General features: G+C 39.1%; 1 protein-coding gene across 2 annotated transcripts in view; it reads left to right on the forward strand.

Moving 5' to 3' along the window:
* Positions 1-20,486, forward strand: part of ano2b (anoctamin 2b) — a 118,367-nt gene extending 97,881 nt beyond the window's left edge. For both annotated transcript variants that reach the window (XM_028451321.1, XM_028451323.1), the window contains 3 exons: positions 216-394; positions 16,219-16,324; positions 19,871-20,486. In XM_028451321.1, coding sequence (XP_028307122.1) covers positions 216-394; positions 16,219-16,324; positions 19,871-20,245 — 660 coding nt within the window. In that variant the 3' untranslated portion in view covers positions 20,246-20,486. The remainder of the gene's footprint in view (positions 1-215; positions 395-16,218; positions 16,325-19,870) is intronic.
* The last annotated feature ends 1,514 nt before the right edge of the window (positions 20,487-22,000 follow it).

Raw genomic sequence — 22,000 nt, forward strand, 5'->3', positions numbered from 1 at the left:
ATTTGACTGAATTCCCGGGAACGTGGGACGTGTTCATCCAAACTTGTTTAGTTTGATAAACTGGCCGTAGTGGAAATACATACATTGAAATACTAAATCATACATGTGTTGGGCTTGTTTCTTGCTCTTTTGCAACGTCAAACTTGGGCTCTCCATCGCAGGGTGCCCTTCTTTTTTGGAAAGCAATTCTTTTCACTCTCTTTAACTTTCCACAGGCCTTTGTCATCTCCTTCACGTCGGACTTCATCCCTCGGCTCGTCTACCAGTACATTTACAGTCAGACTGGCACCATGCATGGCTTCATCGACCACACACTCTCCTACTTCAACGTCTCCAATTTTAAATCAGGCACGGTACCACAGACCTCTAGTCAAGGAGAAATCACCTTCTGCCGGTAAACACACACCCTCTCACACACATTGGTAATTAATATTACCCCAAAGAAAAAGCTGTACCTTGAAATTTAAGAAAACACTGAGAAAAAATGTACTGTTTGTTTAATGAAAACATCAATTTTCTTCACCAGTGGGCACACACACTACCTTCATTTAGTCTTTCTTTATGTCATGTTTGTGCCATCACTTTCACCATAGGATGGTACCTGTATATATCAAGAGTCACCAACCTTGAAACTGTGAACAACTTCATAGGTTACTGTATAGTCCGAAGAGCTGCCAGTTTGAAAAGCACTTATTGAAATACTAAATTTTCACGCATTCACCTTAATTAGAGGAGAAGATATAATAAGGAAGGCTAGCAATAACTTAAAAAGGTAGTAAATGTTTAAGTTTCAATATGCAACACTGTTTTTTTCTAATTCATGCAATTGTTTAATTTTTTACATTTCATAGAAAATCACCATGTTTCTTTTTTACTCGCTACTAACAAATAACTTTTAACTAATGGTAAAACATGAAATGAAATAGAAATTATGCTTTTTTACCTTCTGAGCATCTTTGTGACCAAAAGTGATATTTTGGGTGTTTTTGTTTGTTTGCCTCTCAATGTTGCAGTCATTTTTAAGGCTAGTTATATGAAACTTTGCCACAATTGTTTTTCATTTTTATTTGCTTAATTCCAAAGTCCTGTGTATTGGAACTGTATAGAAAAGAAGATGTGCATCATACAGACACTTAGTAACCTCGTGACTAAATTTACCCCATTGACTCCCATTGTAACCACATATTTTTCATATACTTTAATCATAACATTTTATAAAGCTTTTTCAATTAATACCTAATAGATCAAAGCCTCTATTTTCTAAATAAATGGAAATATGTTTTATGTGTAATGACCCGCTACTAACCCAAGACCATTGCATAAAGTTTTAGGGACATTTCAGTGAAGGCCTTGATTTCTAATCTTGCAAAATCTACAAGGTGTACAACTTTAAAACTGTTTTTGTGCCAAAAAATAATAATGCATTAAACTCAATTATGCTATCAATTAATGACATGGTCATGGCTGTAATATTTTCATCAAAAATATTTCCCTTTTCTCCCTAATTTTTGGAAATACTGCATATTTGGTGTTTTTCCTGCTATGGATTGTTCTGAAGTAGTTGAAAAGATCTGATCTGGTGGAAGTAAAAAAATTATTTATGGAGTACATTTGTACAGTATAACACTGTTATGAGACGGACGATTTGTGTACAAAAGGTGTACACTTGTATGTACAGTCGATTTAAAGGAGTGCACAAGGGTTTATTAGTCATGGAACAATATTTCATATTGAACGTGAGAGTGACTGGGCACATCTTAACTGCTCCAGGAGCCCCGCCCATAATGTATGTGGGTTTGGGTTGTAAATGTTGCAAACACAATCCATATCGATCAGAGTGTCTGTCAAATGAACTGCTTTGACTGAAGTGTATCTAGGCTGATGAAAAGCCAAGAAGAAAGCACACAACTGTATCATCCACACTGCAGTGTTAAACATGCCATTCATGATTTTAATGCAAGCCACTGAAGGAGATGATGTCACGCATGTCAGCACCCACAGACGATTAACGCTGACCCACTGTTACGTAAGGAAGTGCGATAAGAATACAGTCTTTGTGTCTGCAGAAAGCGACGGGTCACGTTGGATATGAGACAAAGTACTTTTTTTCTTGAAGGCTTACAGGCGTGAAATTAGGGGAACGATTCCCCACTAAAAAGGTTTTGTGTGTTTGCGGGCTGTATCGCTGTGGCGTGTGCGACAGTCACTCGTGTTGTGGGCGGGGCCTCTGGAATCAGGGCAGATGATTCGGCTCTGCTTTCACAGCCATGCTTTCTTCTTTAGCCTCCATGACCCGTTTATGAAGATGAAGACATGTTGGAGACAAGAAAGGAGGTCATGATTGGTTCTATAGATGTCCAGAGGATGACGGAAGGATGGAATATCTAATTTATCAGTTAAACATGTGAAGGGATAAAGCAGCCTTTGAAGATTTTAGGACCTGAAGCTACATTTGCTCCTTTCCCACTGAACAGGACATGATGTCAGATTCATTTCAAATGATTTTATTTGGCTCTTATAGGCTGCTGGGAATGTCCCTAACATTTGTTATAACAGATAAAGACATCGTGTCAGACTCATAGATCAATAAATCAAATGTATTTCTTTCTAAATCAGGAGAAATTACAAACAAATGTTGTAGGTTGCTGCTCGCAAGATTGGTTTGTAATACTTTACTTGAAGTTGTATACATAATGCTGTCATTATCTGTCATTAGCATGAATAAGGTGTCATGAATGCTGTCATTAGGTATCATTTGCTAAATTATAACACTTTTGGAGCTATGTTGGCATTTTTTGGTTAAGGTGGAGGGATCTAGTGGTGTTACGTAGGGTTAGGTGTTAAGGATAGGGTTAGGTAGAGTTAAGGTTTGGGGTTAGGGTTAAGGATTAAGGTTAGGGTTAAGGGTTAAGGTCAGGGTTAAGGGTTAAGGTTAGGGTTAGGGGTTAGGGTTGGGGTTAGGTAGGGTTAAGGTTTAGGTTCGGGGTTAAGGTTAAAGTTAGGATTAAGGTTAAGGTTAAGGTTAAGGTTAAGGTTAGGGTTAGGAGTTAAGGTATAGGGCAGGGGTGGCAAACTCCAGTCTTCTAGGGTCTGATTCCTGAGACCTTTAGATGTGTCCCTGCTCCAACACACCTTGTTGAAATCAATGTGTTGTCATCATGATAACGAGCCATTCATTTGATTCAGGTGTGTTGGAGCAGGGACACATCTAAAAGTCTCAGGAATCCGGCCCTCAAGGACTGGACTTCGCCACCCCTGGGTTAGGGTAATAAAGGGTTAGGGTAACGAACAACACTTAACGACAGCCTTCATGACACCTTATTCATACTAATGACAAGTGTCATGTCATAATATTGACAGCGTAATGTCAGCCTTTATGTTTAAAACTTCAAGTAAAGTGTTACCGATTGTTTTTAATCTATCACAAGTCATCGGTTTGTTGACAATTGTTCATGTGACTTGAACTTTAGAAAAGTTTCACGCATTGTAATGTGTGATTTGGGAATCTTGTAGAATGTTCAAAGTTACATTTCTGATATTTAAGAAGTGTTTTTACTTCCTTCTTCCCAGTGATCCCAGTAATACGACGTCACTCTAATGAGACATTACATTTGAACCGTATTCGGGTGTTTTTCTGGAAGCCACAAAATCAACATCTGCCATTGTTTTGGCACAACTTTCAATTTGTGAAATGCCAGAAATGTCAGTGGTTGTGTTTTTTGGATGAAATACAAATACAGTTTTGAACATGTTAGCTATCGCCGCCAGCAGCTTCGAAGAAAAACTTAAATCTTTTTTTGAATTACCTTTGCCAGTATACAAGTACAGTGTTTATAAATGGACAGGGGAGATAAAACAGGCAGGTGTTTATTTGAATGAATGGCCTTGTTGTGGCTTGATCAGTGAACACAGCATTCATTAAGAATGTGACGAAAAGAAAACGGCGCAGAAAAAGTGAAGAGAATTTGAGGATACAATTTTTTTTTTTACATTAATAAAAATGTGATGCAGCTGATGCCTTATCTCCAAAAATAGATTTTTATTTTTATTTTTTAACAGGACTAGGCTATAAATGTAACCCCAAAAACAAACAACACAAAAAGTTATTGAAATGTCAAACCAAATGAAATGATTAAAGGCAAGATATGGAACAATAAATCAGTGTTAACTAGGATGACACTAAACGTTCATATGTTACTTGTGTTACACATTAGTTGTTCTCAAACATAAAGGCACTATCGGGGGTACATAAGGTTTTTAGACATAAAAGTCAACAATGCAACAAATAATAAGTCCAAAGTTTAGTCAGATTCAAGGGCCAAATATGACAGCGGATCAGCTGCTCCAGGTCAGTTCAGTCTTTTGAATGTAAGACTATATCTTTTTCAATAAATCACATTTGATATAGAGTGTGTGTAGAATGTGTGTCTAATATTGTATATATATATATATATATATATATATATATATATATATATATATATATATATGTTACTTTGCTCCAAAGCTAAATCTAACTGTACAAAGATAAAAGGTGCCTTTGGTTGCTTGTTGTCACTCGTGCGCAATGTCAAACGAGCTATGGGACATGGAATATTTTAAGGATGATAATGATGTGACCTATAGTAGTATGATTCCAGGAGGTACTGTGAACGTGCACACACACACACACACACACACACACACACACACACACACACACACACACTGCAATCTCATTGAGAGTTTTTGGTGCTTCGGTTGTGTTTAAGCCCTGCAACACCAAACATGGAGCACCCTGAAAAGGAAGCCGAGAAACACAACCATAGAGATGGAGAGTGGGCATTCGTCACAAGTCCAACCTGAAGACAATATATTGAACGGATCATCAGCAGGTCAAGAAGTATCGTTTCAGAGTAAAGTTCACTTTAGAAGGTAAACCACAATAAAATGTGAAACCTTGGGAAACGGGCGGCTGAAAGATGAATAGATCAAAGAAGAACGGAGAGAGGAAGAGAACAGCAAGCTGACTCTCACAGGCATCGTTTCTCACTCATGACTGTATAAGGAGATGTAGTCCGACATCATAGGACCTCACTGACACACGCACGCACGCACGCACACACACACACACACACACACACAGAGGGAGAGAGACAATTCACTCTCCTTATCCATTTTGTCAACTGTTCAGTTCTCCAGCTCATTTCTCTAGTCCTCACATGGTTTGTAGGTAGCAATGTCTGGATATCATGTCGGCCACTTCAATACACAGCTACAACCTGCAGCGTCCCTGAGTTTTTAGGTTTTTCCTCTGTAAATCTAATAACTGATTTGGCCTGCAGGCCATGAGTTTGACCCGGCCTTTATAGGGCATTGGGGAAATGAAAGAAATATGGTATATTCCTAACAAACACTTGAAAAATCACAAGTCCCAGAGCACAACACTGCAAAGCATGCTGGGATCACTTCACCAGGGCAGTACAGTATGATACAGTTACATGGACAACTGGTGGCCCTCAGTCTAGTACCTGCACAGCAAATGACAGAAAAATACACAAAACAGCAAAAACGCACAAAATGACTCTAAAAAACATACACGTTTACAGAAAAATATTCAAAGACAACAAATACACACAAAATAACTGAAAAATTTACAAAATGCCAAAAAAAAAAATACACCAAATTGTCTCCAAAACAGCAAACATACGCAAAAAGGACTCCAAAAACACACAAAAGGGGAAAGATTTTACACAACGACTCAAAAAACACACATGATAAAGATGAAGAATAAATATACAAAACGACAACAAAATCACCTAAAACCCTTTGTTCTTTCCTATTTTAATGCCCATATTGGTCATTATTTTAAATGCTGACATTAATGTTATTAATGTGGCCCTCAGATCAGACAATTACATTTTTGTGTCCCCTGCTGGGATGAAAGATGCCCATCAGTAAAGATATGATTAAAAGTTATTCTACCATCACAGGTTAAAAATGATCAAAAAATAGATAAATTCTTGTAAACACTGATGCCAAAAAAATAATCTCATTATGATATTTCAGACTGTAGGTTTGCCTACTCTACACTGCCTACATGTACACTATGCTCAAAAGTATCTAACACTGTACCTCTAACACACTAAAATACACAAAACATATCGTGCGTCGGGTGAAAACAAAACACACATCCACTCCATTCATTCTGGGGAAAATAATGAATTACTAACCTGTAAATCGTGACCTAATAGTGGGTCGCGGTTCGTAGGAATATTATCGGTCGATACAAAACAGGTTTTTGTGGGTGTGGAGTTTTGAAGATGGTTTTATGTGGTCTGCAGTAGTTGGTAATATATATTAATATAGAAATATCTTTGCTGTTTTTACTTTATTAAGGTAGTAGTAGTAGTATTAGTAGTAGTGTTTTTATTAATTTTTTTTTTTAAAAATTAAACTGTTGCCTACAGTGAACACAAAGATACACCTTTACCTGACTCTTATTTTGAAGGCCCGATGAACTAAAGCCTTTATTACATCAGGTTTAAATGGCACCGTCCTTTCGTTTGAAGACATTTGAGATTTAGAAAACTTTTTCAGACTTTGATATAAAAAGAAGTGTGGATTATAATCACCTCTTGCTAAAAAGCACAGATTGGAGCTCATACTAGCTACATGACTATTGAGCCTGCATGGCTCGACTGAATAAAGACCTTTGTTTGTTCATTTTATCTCCTCTGTACATTCAGGGCTTTGGATGGATGCATTAACATGTTGTCAAGATTAACAATGAGAGGGTCTGTGTGTGCTCGTGCTTTGAAAGGAATGCCAGGGAATAGCGTCCTATTTTACAAGGCCGTTTTTGCAATAAGTTCTATAAGATGAGTCTTCCCTGTTGTGATCATTAAACATTCTGATTAGCGGGTTTTACTTTTCTTTGTGTTGTGTAGAAGTTATTTACTTTCAAGTGTTTTGATGCAACAGTTTGGTTTCCGCATACAGCTTGAAAACTTTATAATACGGTTATAGATTTAAGCGTTAGATTTCTGTCTGCATTTGCTGGCTTGTGTTTGACCTTGGTGTGCGTGCAGTGTTGGAGCTTTTTTCTAAGCCTCTGATGATCCTTTAAAGACTTTAAAATAGATAGCAGCCATGTTAAATAGATCTCTCTGGTTTTTTTTCTAATATTTCTTTTTATCTTTTTTGTTGTGTACTTTGTGTCTTTTGCTCGTATTTCAGCCCTTTGTTCAACATGTGGTTCATGTTTTCTCTGGCTTGTTAGGCAGCACAATTAGGTGTTTACTACTATGCAGGAAACACAAAAAGAAATCCTCTTAATGTTGAAAGCAGTTGAGTCGGATCTCAGGCTCAGTGGAAGGTTGGCGGGATCACTTTTGAATATTTATTCCGGTAGAAAAGTGATAATTTATATAAAGCAGCTTCCAGTTCCGAAGCTCTGAGGATGTTTGCAGAGGTGTAAAGAGTACTGATAAATTCTACTCAAGTATAAGTACTCTTACTATATTAAAATTGTACTCAAGTACAAGTAAAAGTTGCTAGAGACTTTCACCCAGTGGCGGCTGGCCAATAGAGGGCGCTAGGGCGCGCCCCACCACTCGTCACGGTAGTTTGATATTAAAAAAGAAAAAAAAAAAAAAAACACATTAATAATGAATTCAAAATATGACAAAACAAATGAATGTCTGTATTTAGATAATCAGAATAAATATGATATAGATAATAATGATGAGTAAAGTTGTTTCGTACATATGTGTCTGATTGGTGACGTGTTTCCGCCTTGCACAAATCTTTACATCTCGTTAAAAGTTGTACATGCATAGTAACTCCTCTTCAGTACAAGTTCATGGAAGGTTCTGGGCACAGGTAAGCAGAGTTGAATGCAGCAGCAGCTCAGTTACACAACACCACTCTCCCGCCATGCGAGGGGCTGACGTCACAGTCGTTTGTCATGAAGTGACTGATTGATAGGAGAAGCAAAATGATGAAAGATAAATTAATTATTTTAAAGCAATTTTTAGAAAAGGCAAACAAACATGAACAAACTATGTCCATATTTATTAAACTAGATCTTAAATTATGTATGTTAATTTATCACTTTCTTTTTCACCCCCTTTTTTTAATTTCAAAACTTCAACTTTAACTTCAAAAAATTATTTTTCACTGAATTCTTACATACTCTTACTCGAGTAACAATTTGGAGGCGTACCATACTTTTTACTTTTACTTGAGTCATGTTTATCTAAAGAAGCAGTACTTGATGCTCTGAGAAAATAACCAACATCCAACGCTGTTTTGGTGCAGTGCATTATGTTTAATCTGATTGGTTGGCCATAATGCTTTCTGATCTATCAAAATATAGGATCAATATTAAAAATACTCGGGTACTTACATTTAACTACGCTCCACCCCCAAAAACTAAGGACATGTATAGATTTAACTGGAACTGTAAATCTTTAAAATACCTTGGCGTTACAATAACTAAGACTTTTGACAAACAATATGAAGCAAACTATGATGCCTTCAAGCAAAGCATTCAAAAAGATATACAGAGGTGGTCAACCTTCCCCTTAGATTTTAGCTCTAGAATCAAGGTAGTTAAAATGAATCTTGTCGCAAGACTGTTATACCTGTTTTAATTGTTACCGATACTAACACCGCAAATCAAATTAAATTCCTGGGACAAAACCATGTACAGGTTTGTTTGGAATGGCAAAAAACTTAAGATATAAGATACACAACTCTCCAACTACCAAAGAGTAAGGGAGGAATGTCTTTATCAAACGTGCAGGAATACTTTTACGCAGCACAACTGAGACCCTTAATCTGTAAGGTGGAAAAATGTAGAAATTAAAGTTATGAACTAACATAAATTATAAAACGGAATAGACCAGGTAACACATTTCTCAATGAACAATTGTGAGATTGATTCTTAATAGGACTAGATGTGATCAATCCCTAAAATTTAGCACAACAATTGGGGTGCTCTTGGGTGGGGTGAAAGTTTAGTAAGGATCGCAGGGTACCACCCCTTCAACGCGTCGTCAGTTGTGTGCCCCGACTTCATTGGGTGTTTCGGCCACTTAACACAATACACCCTCTGCCGAGGTTGGCCCACCACAGGCTGATCAAACCTGGGTGTGCGTCGCATGGTGGCGCCCAGCGATCATAATCCACCATCATCTCTTGCATCATCTACCAGCCCATGTTGCATCCCTACGTTTCAGCCACAGCCAGTGACTGCTCTGTTCTGCTACAGTGGCAAGTTCTTTTAATGCCTTCCGTTGGGCATGTCCTCTAATCCCTACTTCCTTCAGTAGCCTTGTGGTGGAACAAGCTACAAAGCCTCTACATCCCACCTCCACAGGCCATACCTTCACGTTCCAGCCCCGCTCCCCTGCTTCAGCTGCTAGGTTGGTGTACCGCAGCCTCTTCCGCTCTAATGCTTCATCGATGGCTTCTTCCCATGGGACTGTAAGCTCAATGATGAAGACGCAGCGACAGGACTTGGACCAGAGGACGAGGTCTGGGCGCAGGTTGGTCCTTGCAATTTCAGGTGGGAAAGTCAGCCTCTGGTCAAGATCTACACGCATCTCCCAATCCCGGGCTGCGTTCAGTGGGCTTGAGTCTGGAGGTGATGGCTTGGTCCTCTGTTTCTCCCCTTCCTGGATGAAAGTCTTCCATGGAAAAGTAGTTTGTGGATTTAGAGGCATAGCGTTGGTGGTTACCCTTTTTGCTCAATTTTTTCAGCCAGGCACTTCAACACCTGGTTGTGGCGCCAGGTATATCTTTCATGAATTAGGGTGGTCTTGCAACCCACCAAGATGTGTTTGAGGATTGCAGGGGCTGCACACAGGAGACAGCCTGGATCCTTTCCATACCAGAGATGTAGGTTGTTTGGAGAGGGAAAGACATCGTACGTGGATCTGATCAGGAAACTCAGCCTACCAGACTCCATGCTCCAAATATCGTTCCAAGTGATTTTCCTCTTTTCCACGTACTCCCACTTCATCCAGCGACCTTGCTTTGCTTGGGAGACTGCCTTGGCACATCTGGCTGCTTCCTCCTGGCGACGCACCTCCTCTATCACCATTTGCCGCCGTTCAGCTGGAGTAGCCTTTTGCCATCTAGGCATTGCTGCTTTCAAGCCAAGGCCCCCTCTGCCATGTTGGACACTTCCCACAATCTCCCGGTGTCTAAGGGCAGTCTTTGCCGCCGCTATCGCTGCAGATGGCTTCCATTTCTTTCCCGTTACTAGGGCTGGGGCAGCACCTCTGACGACTGGATCTCGGGATTCTGTGAGAGTCATTTCCAGGCTAGTGTTGGAACATTTGTACTCCTCCACAAGGCTTGAGATTGGCAGAGAGAGGGCTCCATTGCCGTACAGGCCTATGCTGAGAGACATCTTGGCAGTCCAAGCCACTTTCTCAATTGGGCATTCACCAGTCTCTCTAGGCGATTGCCCTGGGATAGGGTGACCTCATAGATGGAAAGTGGCCACATGAGACTGGGTAGCAGCCCAAACTGGAAGCACCACAATTTCAGCTTCCCAGGGAGAGCAGTGCTGTTGATCTGTTTCCATCTGGTGCTCAGGTGGTTGGATTGGTGGCATGTCATCGGTAATGCCGGCTGGTACATGCCTCTGGTTGTCTGAGTAGGTCTTCTTCAGGTGCTCCTCTAGTTCCCTAATGGGTACTTTGAGGGTCTCGGATTTCTCCTTGGCAAAGATGTCTTTGACGAACCTGTAGGGATCTCTATAGAAGGCAGTCCTCATCGGCTCTATTAGGCAGCAAAGAACTAACATAAATTATAAAACAGGGAATAGACCAGGTAACACATTTCTCAATGAACAATTGTGAGGAGATAATTAAGAAATATAATTTACAAACAGAGAGAATGATGTTAAATTGTGTTGCATATGATCCTACATTTTTTTTACAAGACTTAAGGTTCAAAAGATGGACAGAGAAAGGTATCACAGCTCACTGTAACATCCTCAAAGATGGAAAGTGTATGAGCTTTTAAGAATTAAAAGAGAAATTTGAACTAGAAAATAGAGATTTGTTTAGATATTTACAAATCAGAGACTATTGTATGAAAGAGGTAAAAATGTATCCTAAAACTGGACTGAACTGTATAATCAAATATATACTGATGGTTTGAGATCATCCAGGACATCTATATGATGGAAAAGTTGACTTACCAACTAAAGCTTAAAGGACATACTGTACCCATGAAAAGAACTGGCAGAAGTGGACCGTCTACATAGAAGCAATGCCAACAACAGTTAACTAGATGAGTTCCGAATACACCTGAAATTGTTTACCTTTTGTCATTTGTTGTATCTTCTGTTGGTTTTGTTGCTATTTTTTTTTCTGTCTTTCTTCTTTCTTGCTTTTCTTACATTTATAAGTTGTTTGTATGTAATGTTATGAATTGCAAATAAAAACTAACTTCGAAAAAAAAAAGGAAATGTGCTAGCCTGAATCGATAACAAGTCGCTTATCACCATTGGCTTCCCCCACACGCCAGCCGCTCAAGGCCGTCTTCTATTTCTGCAAGGATGTTGTGCAGACTTAAAGCCCCGTCCCCCTCCTCCTCCTCTTCTTCCCCCATCGTCACCTGGGACTTTTGTTTTCTGAACACATCATCTGACTGTATCAGATTGAGAGCAAAGAGTTTATATTTCAGCGCCTCCATCGGCCCTCCATTCTTCCTCCCTCCGCGAAAGTTATAAGGGAGCAGTGTTAATTTCGTAGACTAAGACTATGACGAAAAATGTTCGTCAACGAACCTTTTTCACGGACGATAACTAAATAAAAACTAAATAAAAGTCAGATATGAAGACGAAGACTGAGACGAAGGATAACTGACACTGTAGTCCACGAATAAAAACGAGACGAAACTCGAAGGCGTGACGAATGGAGAAGAGATCCAATCAGAACTGCTCTTTTTGCGGGACAAGTTGGGAAGAAATCCAATCAGAGCGAATCTTTTGAGGATACGTTGATCTCATTGGTTGATCTGTGCGGAGGGAGGCAGCCATTTTTAAAATACCGCGGCAAATGCACGCCAGCAACAACAGGTAAACAAACCCGAAACAAACGCAGCAGCTAAGAGGAGAAATACGTAACACAACGGTTTAGCCTACCATGTCCGAGGGAAACTGCATGTCTCATGCGCAATAGACATGTCAGGACTAGGGCGAAAACGAAGAATTGACATTTGGTCGCACTTCACATATGACAACAAGGACAACAAGACCGCCTGTACAGCGTGTGGAGCAAAAATTTCCGGGAAAAACACCACCAACTTGAAGCGACATTTACAGACGACTCATCAAGAAATACATGCGAAGGTAAGCTACGGTTATTTTATCATATCAACACCTGTGTGTCTGCTAAACTTGGAGTACGATAGAAGCTAAAGGAATCCACATTTGAACTGTATTGATAAAACTGAGTCTGAGGCGATTATCTCGCTGAAATAATAGGATTATAAATATTCAATATTCTCAAATTGAATGAAATATCTAGGCCTACTATAAGTAGATTGTGTGTGTGGGTGTCATTGTAGCCTAAGCAGTTATTCTCATTTCACACTGAGATGGCAGATTTGTGAAGGCAAAAGCCAGCTTAATAAACATACGTGTGTGTGTGTGTGTGTGTGCGTGTGCGTGTGCGTGTGTCTGTGTGTGTCAGAGAGGCTTGAGGAGATTGGGCAAGAAAGAAAAGAATCACAGCTTGCTTCCCCCCTTTTCACCCTCACAGATACAGAAGAAGTCTGATTACAAAGATGACCATGGGCCAAGTGGAAATAAAGCTAGTGCTGCTAGTGAAACCCAGCAGCAGACCATCTCTACAGCTTTCCAAAGTTCTTCAAAATACAAAACTGAATCGAAAGAACAACATACCAAGGAGCAGGCCATAGCTAGATGGATTGGACGCACAGGTTTACCAGTCACAACAATTGAAGACGAGGACTTTGTGCTAATGATGGAGATAGTAGATCGGAGACTAACAGTTCCAAAGAAAACCAAAATGAGCAATTTGATTGAAACACAGTATGAACATGAAAGACAGAGATTCAAAGAGAGACTGGCTGCTGCCCGGAGAGTATCGATTGGCCTTGACATGTGGACAAAAAAAGGACTGACAGCCTCATTCCTTGCCATAAGCGCATGCTACTTTTGTGTTGAACAAAGTAAACCTGTACACATATTGTTGGCCCTTGAACAAGTAGCTCACCCACACACTGCACTGTCTATCAAGGCATACGTGGATAAATGTATGCAGGAGTGGGCCATACCAAAGGAGAGGATCCTGACCGTAATAACGGACAATGGGAGTAACATGGTGGCAGCCTTTAAACACACAACAGCAGAAGAAACAAGCTCAGACTCAGAGGACGACTCCCCTGGGTCCACAATGGAAAGTGATTCTGAATCTGTAACGGAAGACCAGCGGTGAGCCATGATTAGTTTATTCTTTTAAATGCCAATTATCACATGAATGATTTTCCCCGACACATGAATACACACACACGCACTTTATTAGGTTAAATACTTATTTGGTAGTCCTTTCTTCCTGTTTTTAGGTACCATCATGTCGACATGGAAATGGACCGGACACCGTGTGTGGTGCATACTATACAACTTGTGGTCCACATGTTGCAGAAAGAGACGAGTGTCAAAAGAGTCCTCAACAAAGCAAGGTCGGTGGTGAAGCTCTTTCGCAAGTCCTCAGTTGCAACACAGAGGGTACTGGACCAGTGTGGTCTTATTGTTGTAAATGACTGCCCCACACGCTGGTCGAGCACATTCAGCATGGTCACACGACTCCTCACAGTCAAAGATGCAGTCTGTCAAATCGCAAGTGACATGGGATGGGACGGTTTGCTTACCAGTGAGTGGCAAAAGCTTTCATCAATCCAAGACCTACTGCTGCCTTTTGCGGAACACACTAAAACCCTCCAGAGTGACACCTCATCTATGTCCCTAGTGGTTCCTGCCCTCTTTGATCTGCTGAGTCACCTAACTGACTTTGCAGAGAGCACTCGGTACAGAGACCTCGCCACTCTTGCGGAGAAAATGAGAGCAAATCTGAACCAGCGTTTTGCTTGCTTCTTGGATTCAGCTGATGAAAAGTTCTCACCGCTTGCAGCAGCTGCCTGCTTTGTCAACCCAACTGTCTGTGAAATCCTTGTTAATGTTGATGTGGCTGATGGAAATATCCCGGAACTGCTGAAACAGGCAGAGGACTATGTGGTCAAATGCACTTTCCCACACACAAGACAGGAGGTGGACCAGTCTGAAGAAGATGCAGAAGAAGAGGTGATTGAGGAACCAGAAGCAGCACCATCCTCAAAGCAGCCTGTATTTAGGTTCCTCTCAAAATGCCGCACCACGCGGCTTAAACAGAAAACCTCCACAACCAGCATCAGGCAGCAGATCATCAAGTACAAGGAAGAACTTTCACATCCCATCACTGAGGATACCGGAACAGACTTCTGGCTGGAAAAGAGTGACAGTTTTTATCACAGTTTAAAGCCACTTGCGTTAGACTTGTTGGCTATGCCAGCTTCTCAAGCTTTTGCAGAGAGGGTATTCAGCATCACAGGTGACCTCACAAGAGGACGGCGCAACAGAGGAAGGGTCACATTGGAGCGAAGCGCTTTCCTTAAAATGAACAGAGAGAAATAGAACAGTTGTGTTCACTGCTATTTACAGCATTTCTTGTAGCTGCACAACTTGATATTGGTATTTGTTTTATTTAATATGAGAACAGAGATTTTTTGTTCCATGCAAAAATGGCATTACAGCTTAGCATGTAATTCACTTGTTTTGAGTTGAGCTTATTGATACCTCTTTTTATTTATTAACAGAAGAATTTCATTTTTTGTGCAATGACGATGCATATTTTCTTTTACATATTTATTTTTTCTTTTCAAATATCTGATTTTGCACTCAATACATAGTAAGAGATGATGAAGATGATGTTCACAGAGTTGTGTGCTTTTTTAGTTTAATGTGATATTTACCTGTATTTTCAATGCTGAGAGACAAGGTTTTTCTTTTTTACTTGAAGACAAAGGAGTACTCTTTGGTAGTTACAGCCAATACATTTTTTATTTTAAATTTCAGAATTGCACTTGTCTGTTCTGTTTATATCTTGTTGATTTTGCACAGAGTCGCAAGACGTGAGGCATTGTAGCCCAACCAGTTATTTAACTTGGATTTTGTTCAAAATAAGCCCCTGAATTCAACACATTTTAGATCTCATGCATCAATGATGCACATAGTCCACAGAAGATCAAACTGGAGATTGATGCAATATTGAAGGAGGAGAGTTCTGTTAAGACATTAAGAATAAAATACATGTTGTATTACAACCGTTATCTGTGTCTGTATTGCATATTTTGTATTGCAAACCCTTATACCTAACCATTCCATGAAAAAAGAAATATTTAGTCGACTAAGTCCACTGTAGATGTCGTCGACTAATATCTGCTAATGTTTAGTCTACTAAAACTAGACTAAGACTAAAAGATTTCAGAAGACTAAAACTAGACTAAGACTAAATGGTGTGTTATTCAAAAGACTAAGACTAAGACTAAATCAGAATTTTCTGCCAAAATTAACACTGTAAGGGAGCGTGTGAAGCGCCCACAAGAGGCTGCAAGCGCGTGCCCCCCAGCGGCTGGCAATCCTTCCTTTTTTCCTCCCTGACCCCTGACCCTCACAACCCTTCCCCCCCCGACCAATATGTGATTGTCTTTTCATGTTTCTTTGGATGGGATGAAACTGAAATGAAGTTCCGTTGGTCTGTAACATAATGTGTAATGACAAAATAAAGCTGATTCTGATGTGATACATTTGATTGTTGTCTGGTCATTTAATTTTTTCTAGTTTCACAATGTCAGTTGATCATTTTAAAACCAAAAATAATAGTTTACTCAGTAACGGTTGGGTGTAGAAATTTAATTAATTATATCACTTCGTTTAAAACGTACTTAAGTACAAGTAAAAATTTCTGATTTAGAAAGGTACTTAGAAAAGTACAAGTACCCATAAAAGCAACTCAATTACAGTAACGTGAGTACTTGTAATCCATTACTTTCACCTTTGGATATTCATATTTGTTGTGCTAATACATGTCTGTTTAAAGTGATCACAGACAGAACTCACCAGGTCTGTAATCTCTACATTGTGTTTCCTTTCAGGTACAAAGACTACAGAGAGCCGCCCTGGTCTGCAGAGGCGTACCAGTTCTCCAAACAGTACTGGTGTGTCCTGGCAGCACGACTGGCTTTTGTAATCCTCTTCCAGGTACAAGTTTTATACTGTTTGATATGTAGAGACGTTACCAGATGCTTTATTTCTACACAAAACATTTGCACACCTCATGCCCGTTACCATCAAAGTGCAACACTGCTGGCAGATGGATGTTGACCAGACACAGGCACTGTAATGTAAACTGGACAGACATGTGGGCATCATAAAAATAACTTGTTTGATCCTCTTCTCCGAATCTTGTGTGGTCTAGATTTCATCTTTGCTTAAAAAATTGGATCCATGGTCGAGGCTGTGGATAGTTATAGGAACACATTTAATCCCCAGCAACTTAAAGGCTGTATTAAAGGTGTCAGACTTATTTCAGCTCTTCCGATTAGTTTGAGCTAATGCAAACCAAACAATAGGAATCACAATAATATTACAATGTCTATTTTTGAACATCCAGTTATTTTTCATATCTGTACGTAAAATTACACTCATATTAATCCTTTATTGGAAGCTACAACAAAACAAGTGTAATCTAAGAACAGCATTTTTTTAATACTTCCAGATCACAGCGTGTAAATACCAGGAGGTCAATAAAAATAAAAAAGTGTCACAGTTATTATCAGTCACTAAACTAGAAAACCACTTTTTTTTCTGCTGAAAACAAATCCGAGGCCAAATATTTTTACATTTTAGTCTAAAGTATTTCAATTTGGCATATTTTGTTGTGAAAATGTAAGAATGACTGCCCTCTATGGGTTGAAACTCAGCTATGAAAAACAAATTTAGCTACTGGCTGAGAATGGTGATTTGTGACGCTTTGGTGGCTTCTTGCGTTTTAGAGTATAGACTGGGCGTGTGTTAGCTGCTCCAGGAGCCCCGCCCATAATCACATTTTGAATTTCTAGCCTAGAAGCACGTTGGCCAAAATCTCAGGGTTTGGTTACTCTTTAACAATGTAGTTGGCTGATGAATAATAACTTATTTTCAACAACAATGCAAACATATTTCAAAATTTTGATGTGTCAAAAATTGAGCCTACAATGCCTCAAAACTGTAAACAGCAATATAGACATATACTTGCAAATTCTTGCTAAATACATTTTCAATGTTCATTGAAAAATGTCAAAAGTTAATTGTAGATCATGTTTGGAAAATATCAGAATTTTTAAACATCAGGTTTTCCTTTTAAGGAGCCAATAAATAATTGTTCAAACTAAATTACCAACATTTCCATGATGTCTAGGTGCCATTGAGTATTTTATCTAACAGCTGCTGTCTTGTGCTAATTTTCCATCATGAAATAGTTGTGGATTATATATGTTTTACTTATTGATTTATTGACTAATTATTGCATTTATTTAATTCCTATAATGAGCTAGAAGAAGTTTTAAATGTGTACCACAGAGTTGTCCCTTGCTAATTAATTCAGTGAGTTAAAACATAGTCTCTTCTGCCAGAAGTTGTGAATTTAAATCTCAACTGATGTAAAATCAACTTTAGAATTCAACCTTTTTTCATCTTTCTACACATGTGTTGTTCAGGTTTGCATAATTTTGGCTAAAATGGCCTGTTGCGCAGCAGCTATAATTTTACGTGAACTTTAAAGGTCCAGTATCATGCTATTTTTCACACATCTCCAATTGTTCTAAGAACCCCAATAACATTGTATGAGGTTTATTTTCCCAAACTCGCCTGTTTTCCAGAGTTCTACCCTCTGAAAAGTCACTTTCATGACGCTTCTAAAAACAGGCTGTTTTGTTGGCTTCATGCATATTCATGAATGGCCGTGTCTGTAGACCCAGACTTCATGCCTCACTCTAGGAGTGTGATCACCATAGCGATTTTCTTTTGCTATCCACACACTCTTGTTATTGTTTTCAGCCACAAAACTACACATGGCTATTGAAGAAGAATCAGGGCTTTTGCCTTTAGTTATTGTCATATATGTTTTTACACTGTGGACTTTCTACTTTCCTGTTTGGTTTAACTAGTCACTAAAACAAATATTAAAACCAAAGAACACAATGCGCAAACAACACAATAGAATTATATAGACTAGAACAAGAATTAAAATCAAATATATATAAATGTGGGCAGAAGATTAGCAGGTGTAGTTATGAAATCTTGATATTAATATTCAATTAAGAGAGGTACAGTGATTGTACAAAAAAGAATATTGGGGGGTGAAATTTGGCACTTCACCAGCAGATGGCGCCATAGGCGGCCGACTGTGTTGCCTCTCAATAAGGCCGGCCCTGCCACCACTCCATTTAAGCGGCTATTGTGATCGCGAATCTGACAAACGTTGCTTCCCGGTGTGTGTTTATCACATCAGCAGTGGAGTCAGTTATCTGTTCCAAACACTCACCAGAGCTGCTAAATCACTTCCTTGTTATCCTCAGCTATTTTGACCACAGGAATAATCCATTTAAGGTGATTTGTTTTGTCCAACCGCTGCGTCGCATTGGGTCGAAACACGTCAGATCAAGTCAAAGGCGATACGAGGCGATAAAATGGCTACTAAAAATGGAACTGATTGTGAGCCATCATGCTGCACTTCATATTATCTACATACTGGATTATCTATATACTGAACATAAATATATTATCTGTGGATAAAGGGACTAGTTGTTAAGGGCACGAGCTTGTAATCGTAAGCTCACTGGTTCAAATATCCCTGGTCCATCATTGTTGGATGTTGATTAGTCCCTTATATTAACCCTAACTGCTCCCTGGGTGCTGCACCGTGGCTACCCACTGCTTCTCAGAGAGAGGTTAAATGCAGATAACTCATTTGTGTATGTAGATTTACATATATGACAATAAAGTACAATGGATATTCTATATTAAATGTTTGTTTTGGCTGTGAGGTAGTTTGAGAGGAAGGAGCTCACATTCTTATAGGGTAGGAGGAGCCAGGATTGTCAGGAGGAGGAGTTTCCCCCTTATGATGTCACAACTCCAGAAAAATCCAACTCGCTCGTTTGGAGCTGACTTTTTACAAAATGTGGAGCAAGGGAGGGGGAAAATAGAACTTTTTCAACTTTGGCCCTCTGAACATCACTGTAGCAAAACTATTATAAAGTGATTTTATAATGGTGTTGTTGGTATAATACTGCCCCTCTAACAAAGGAGAAACTCATTACTCTTCAACCCTGAAACATCAAAAATGCAGAAAAACATCACATTTGATGTTCCTTAACCCTTTAGAACATGCAAAGATAACAAGATAGCAAAAGTATATTTTTAGACTCTTGCAGTGAAACATTTGTTAAACACTAGTTTTCAAAGTCAGAAGACACTGAAAGAAAAGGTTTTTCCTTTTTTTTAAAAAAAAAACTACAAACAGAGATAAAGGTATATGCAATTAAAGGCTAAATGAGTCTTTTCTAGTTTTTGGCAAATATTCAAAACAGTAGGATCAAAAATGATATGCACAGGTCAAATATGGGCCAGGTGTTGACACTCACAAATCTAAGGTTTCCTTTTTGTTTTAAAGAAACCAATAAACTGATGTATTAAATTCTGGTGTTCTGTTGGATGAAAACTCCTTTATTGATGCTCTTATCTGATTGACTTCATGTTCCACAGAACCTGGTGATGTTCCTCAGCCTGGTGGTTGCCTGGGTGATTCCCGACGTTCCCAAAACCATCGTAGAGCAGCTGAAACGGGAGAAGAAACTGCTGGTGGAGGTTTTCCTCCAGGAAGAGAAGGACAAGTTTCAGCTCATTCACAGCCTCTTCTCTAAGGATCCTCCTCGTCACCAAAGCAGCCACTCGCTTCACCCCGAACACGGCCTTGCCATCCCGGGCCGCTACAGCACACTCCCATCTGGTCCCACAGCTGGAGACGGGGAAGGAGGGACGAGGACGAGGTGTCGAGCTGCCAGCTTCAGTCAGTTCAGCAGGAAGAACCCTTCCTCACCCAGGCATGAAAACGAGATTTCAAAACACACAGCAGTGTAAATCACTCCCTCACACACACACACACACACACACACACACACACACACACACACACACACACACACACACACACACACACACACACACACACACACACACACAAATAAGTTTGTGTTCTCGACGATGACTTTTCTACGGAAGCGTATTGCATTCACTTTGAGAAAAAAATTAAAAATGTGTTTTTTTCCGAATATTTCGTTTTATTTTTTGGTTTGTTTTTCGGGCTATTGCTTTCATGTTTTTTGGACTAATTTAATCTGTTTTGCATGCAAAAAATTATTTTTTCTGACCTTAGAGGGCATTTGTATGGAAGCCCATTACCCCTCATCTCTTATGACTTAGTATAGTAATTATTGTATTATATAATTATGAGATAGTATCTCATAGTAATGACTTAGTATCATAACTATGATAGTATATTTTTTTTTAACTTCTCCTAGTTTTTTTTTTGTGTTATTTTTTTTTTACTGGCAGGAAGGGGCTTCCATACTTTTGACACAACAGATGCATTTATTTCTTTATTAAAAGCAAATATTTTCAAAAACGTTTTTAATTTGATAAGAAATAACTTTCAACACTGCCAGACTGGGAGATACTTCTATCTTTAAGCCATATTCATGGCAATACTAGTCTATGGACTTCACACAGGCACCTGAGGACTTTGCCGTTGTTCAGAAGGAAAGCTCATTCAGGTCTGCCTGACATGCAGTAGTGACATTTTTTCCAGGATCATTTGGACAGATATTACATGTTCTATGGATATAAAATGATGCTTCTGAGGTGCATTCAGGCAGGCTACGTGGTCACACATGATACAATCACGAGACTGCTGAAAATACTGGACCCACAAGGTGTGCAGTGAAAAAAAAAATAGCATGAAAAACAAGAAAAATTGCTCCGAAAAACAGAAGAAAAAAATTAGTCCGAAAACCAGAAAAAAAATAGCCCCAAAAAACGAACCAAAAAAATTAATTATTCAAAAAAACATTTTTTTTGTTTTTCGTTTTGTTGTTTTCAATACGCTTCCGTACTTTTCTGTTTTGGTACTTCTGAGTGTGTGTGTGTGTGTGTGTGTTTGTCACTCCTACACACACAGACTGTTTACCTGATGAAGTGTTGTCATTTTTACTTTTTTTGGTATAAATATGTAGTGAGGCGCTTGAGCGTCATAGCGTAGAGAAGCAATAATGACCTTATTAGGCTCAAAAACGAAACAATAGGAGGACAATGGTCTAATGGTCTGAGTCAGTCACTGATGGACTCACCCTTAGGACTGATTATTTCCTGCTTTTTCTGCTCTCTATCTTTCTGTGTTCCGTTTACACAACTTGTAGCAGGATATGTAATAGTTTTTAAATAATGAATAGAATTTATTAATGTCTTCTAACTATTTTGAGACACAGTTGAAACCACATTGTCACTAAAGGCACAGCTGTCCTGCTCCTCTATTCCTGACTAGTCATTTATTTTAGGGTTAGATTATCATCATTGAAAATCCCCTTAACCATGTAATCTTTAACAGCTGTAATCTCATTATAAATGGACTACATAGCCATATTTATTCATGTAAAGAAAGAAACAACTCTTATGGACATTTGCAAGTAAACTGGATATTTATGTATCGTCAGCCCAACAGGAGAGTTGGTTTTTCCTCTGGTAAGTAATTAATCCAGCTTCATTCATATAGTACAAAAACAATATTATCAAAAATAACTTTTTTCACCCACTTTGTGCAAAACAAGGCTCGAAATTGGT

The sequence above is a fragment of the Gouania willdenowi genome, chromosome 6, assembly GCF_900634775.1.
Source record: "Gouania willdenowi chromosome 6, fGouWil2.1, whole genome shotgun sequence".
NCBI lineage: Eukaryota > Metazoa > Chordata > Actinopteri > Blenniiformes > Gobiesocidae > Gouania > Gouania willdenowi.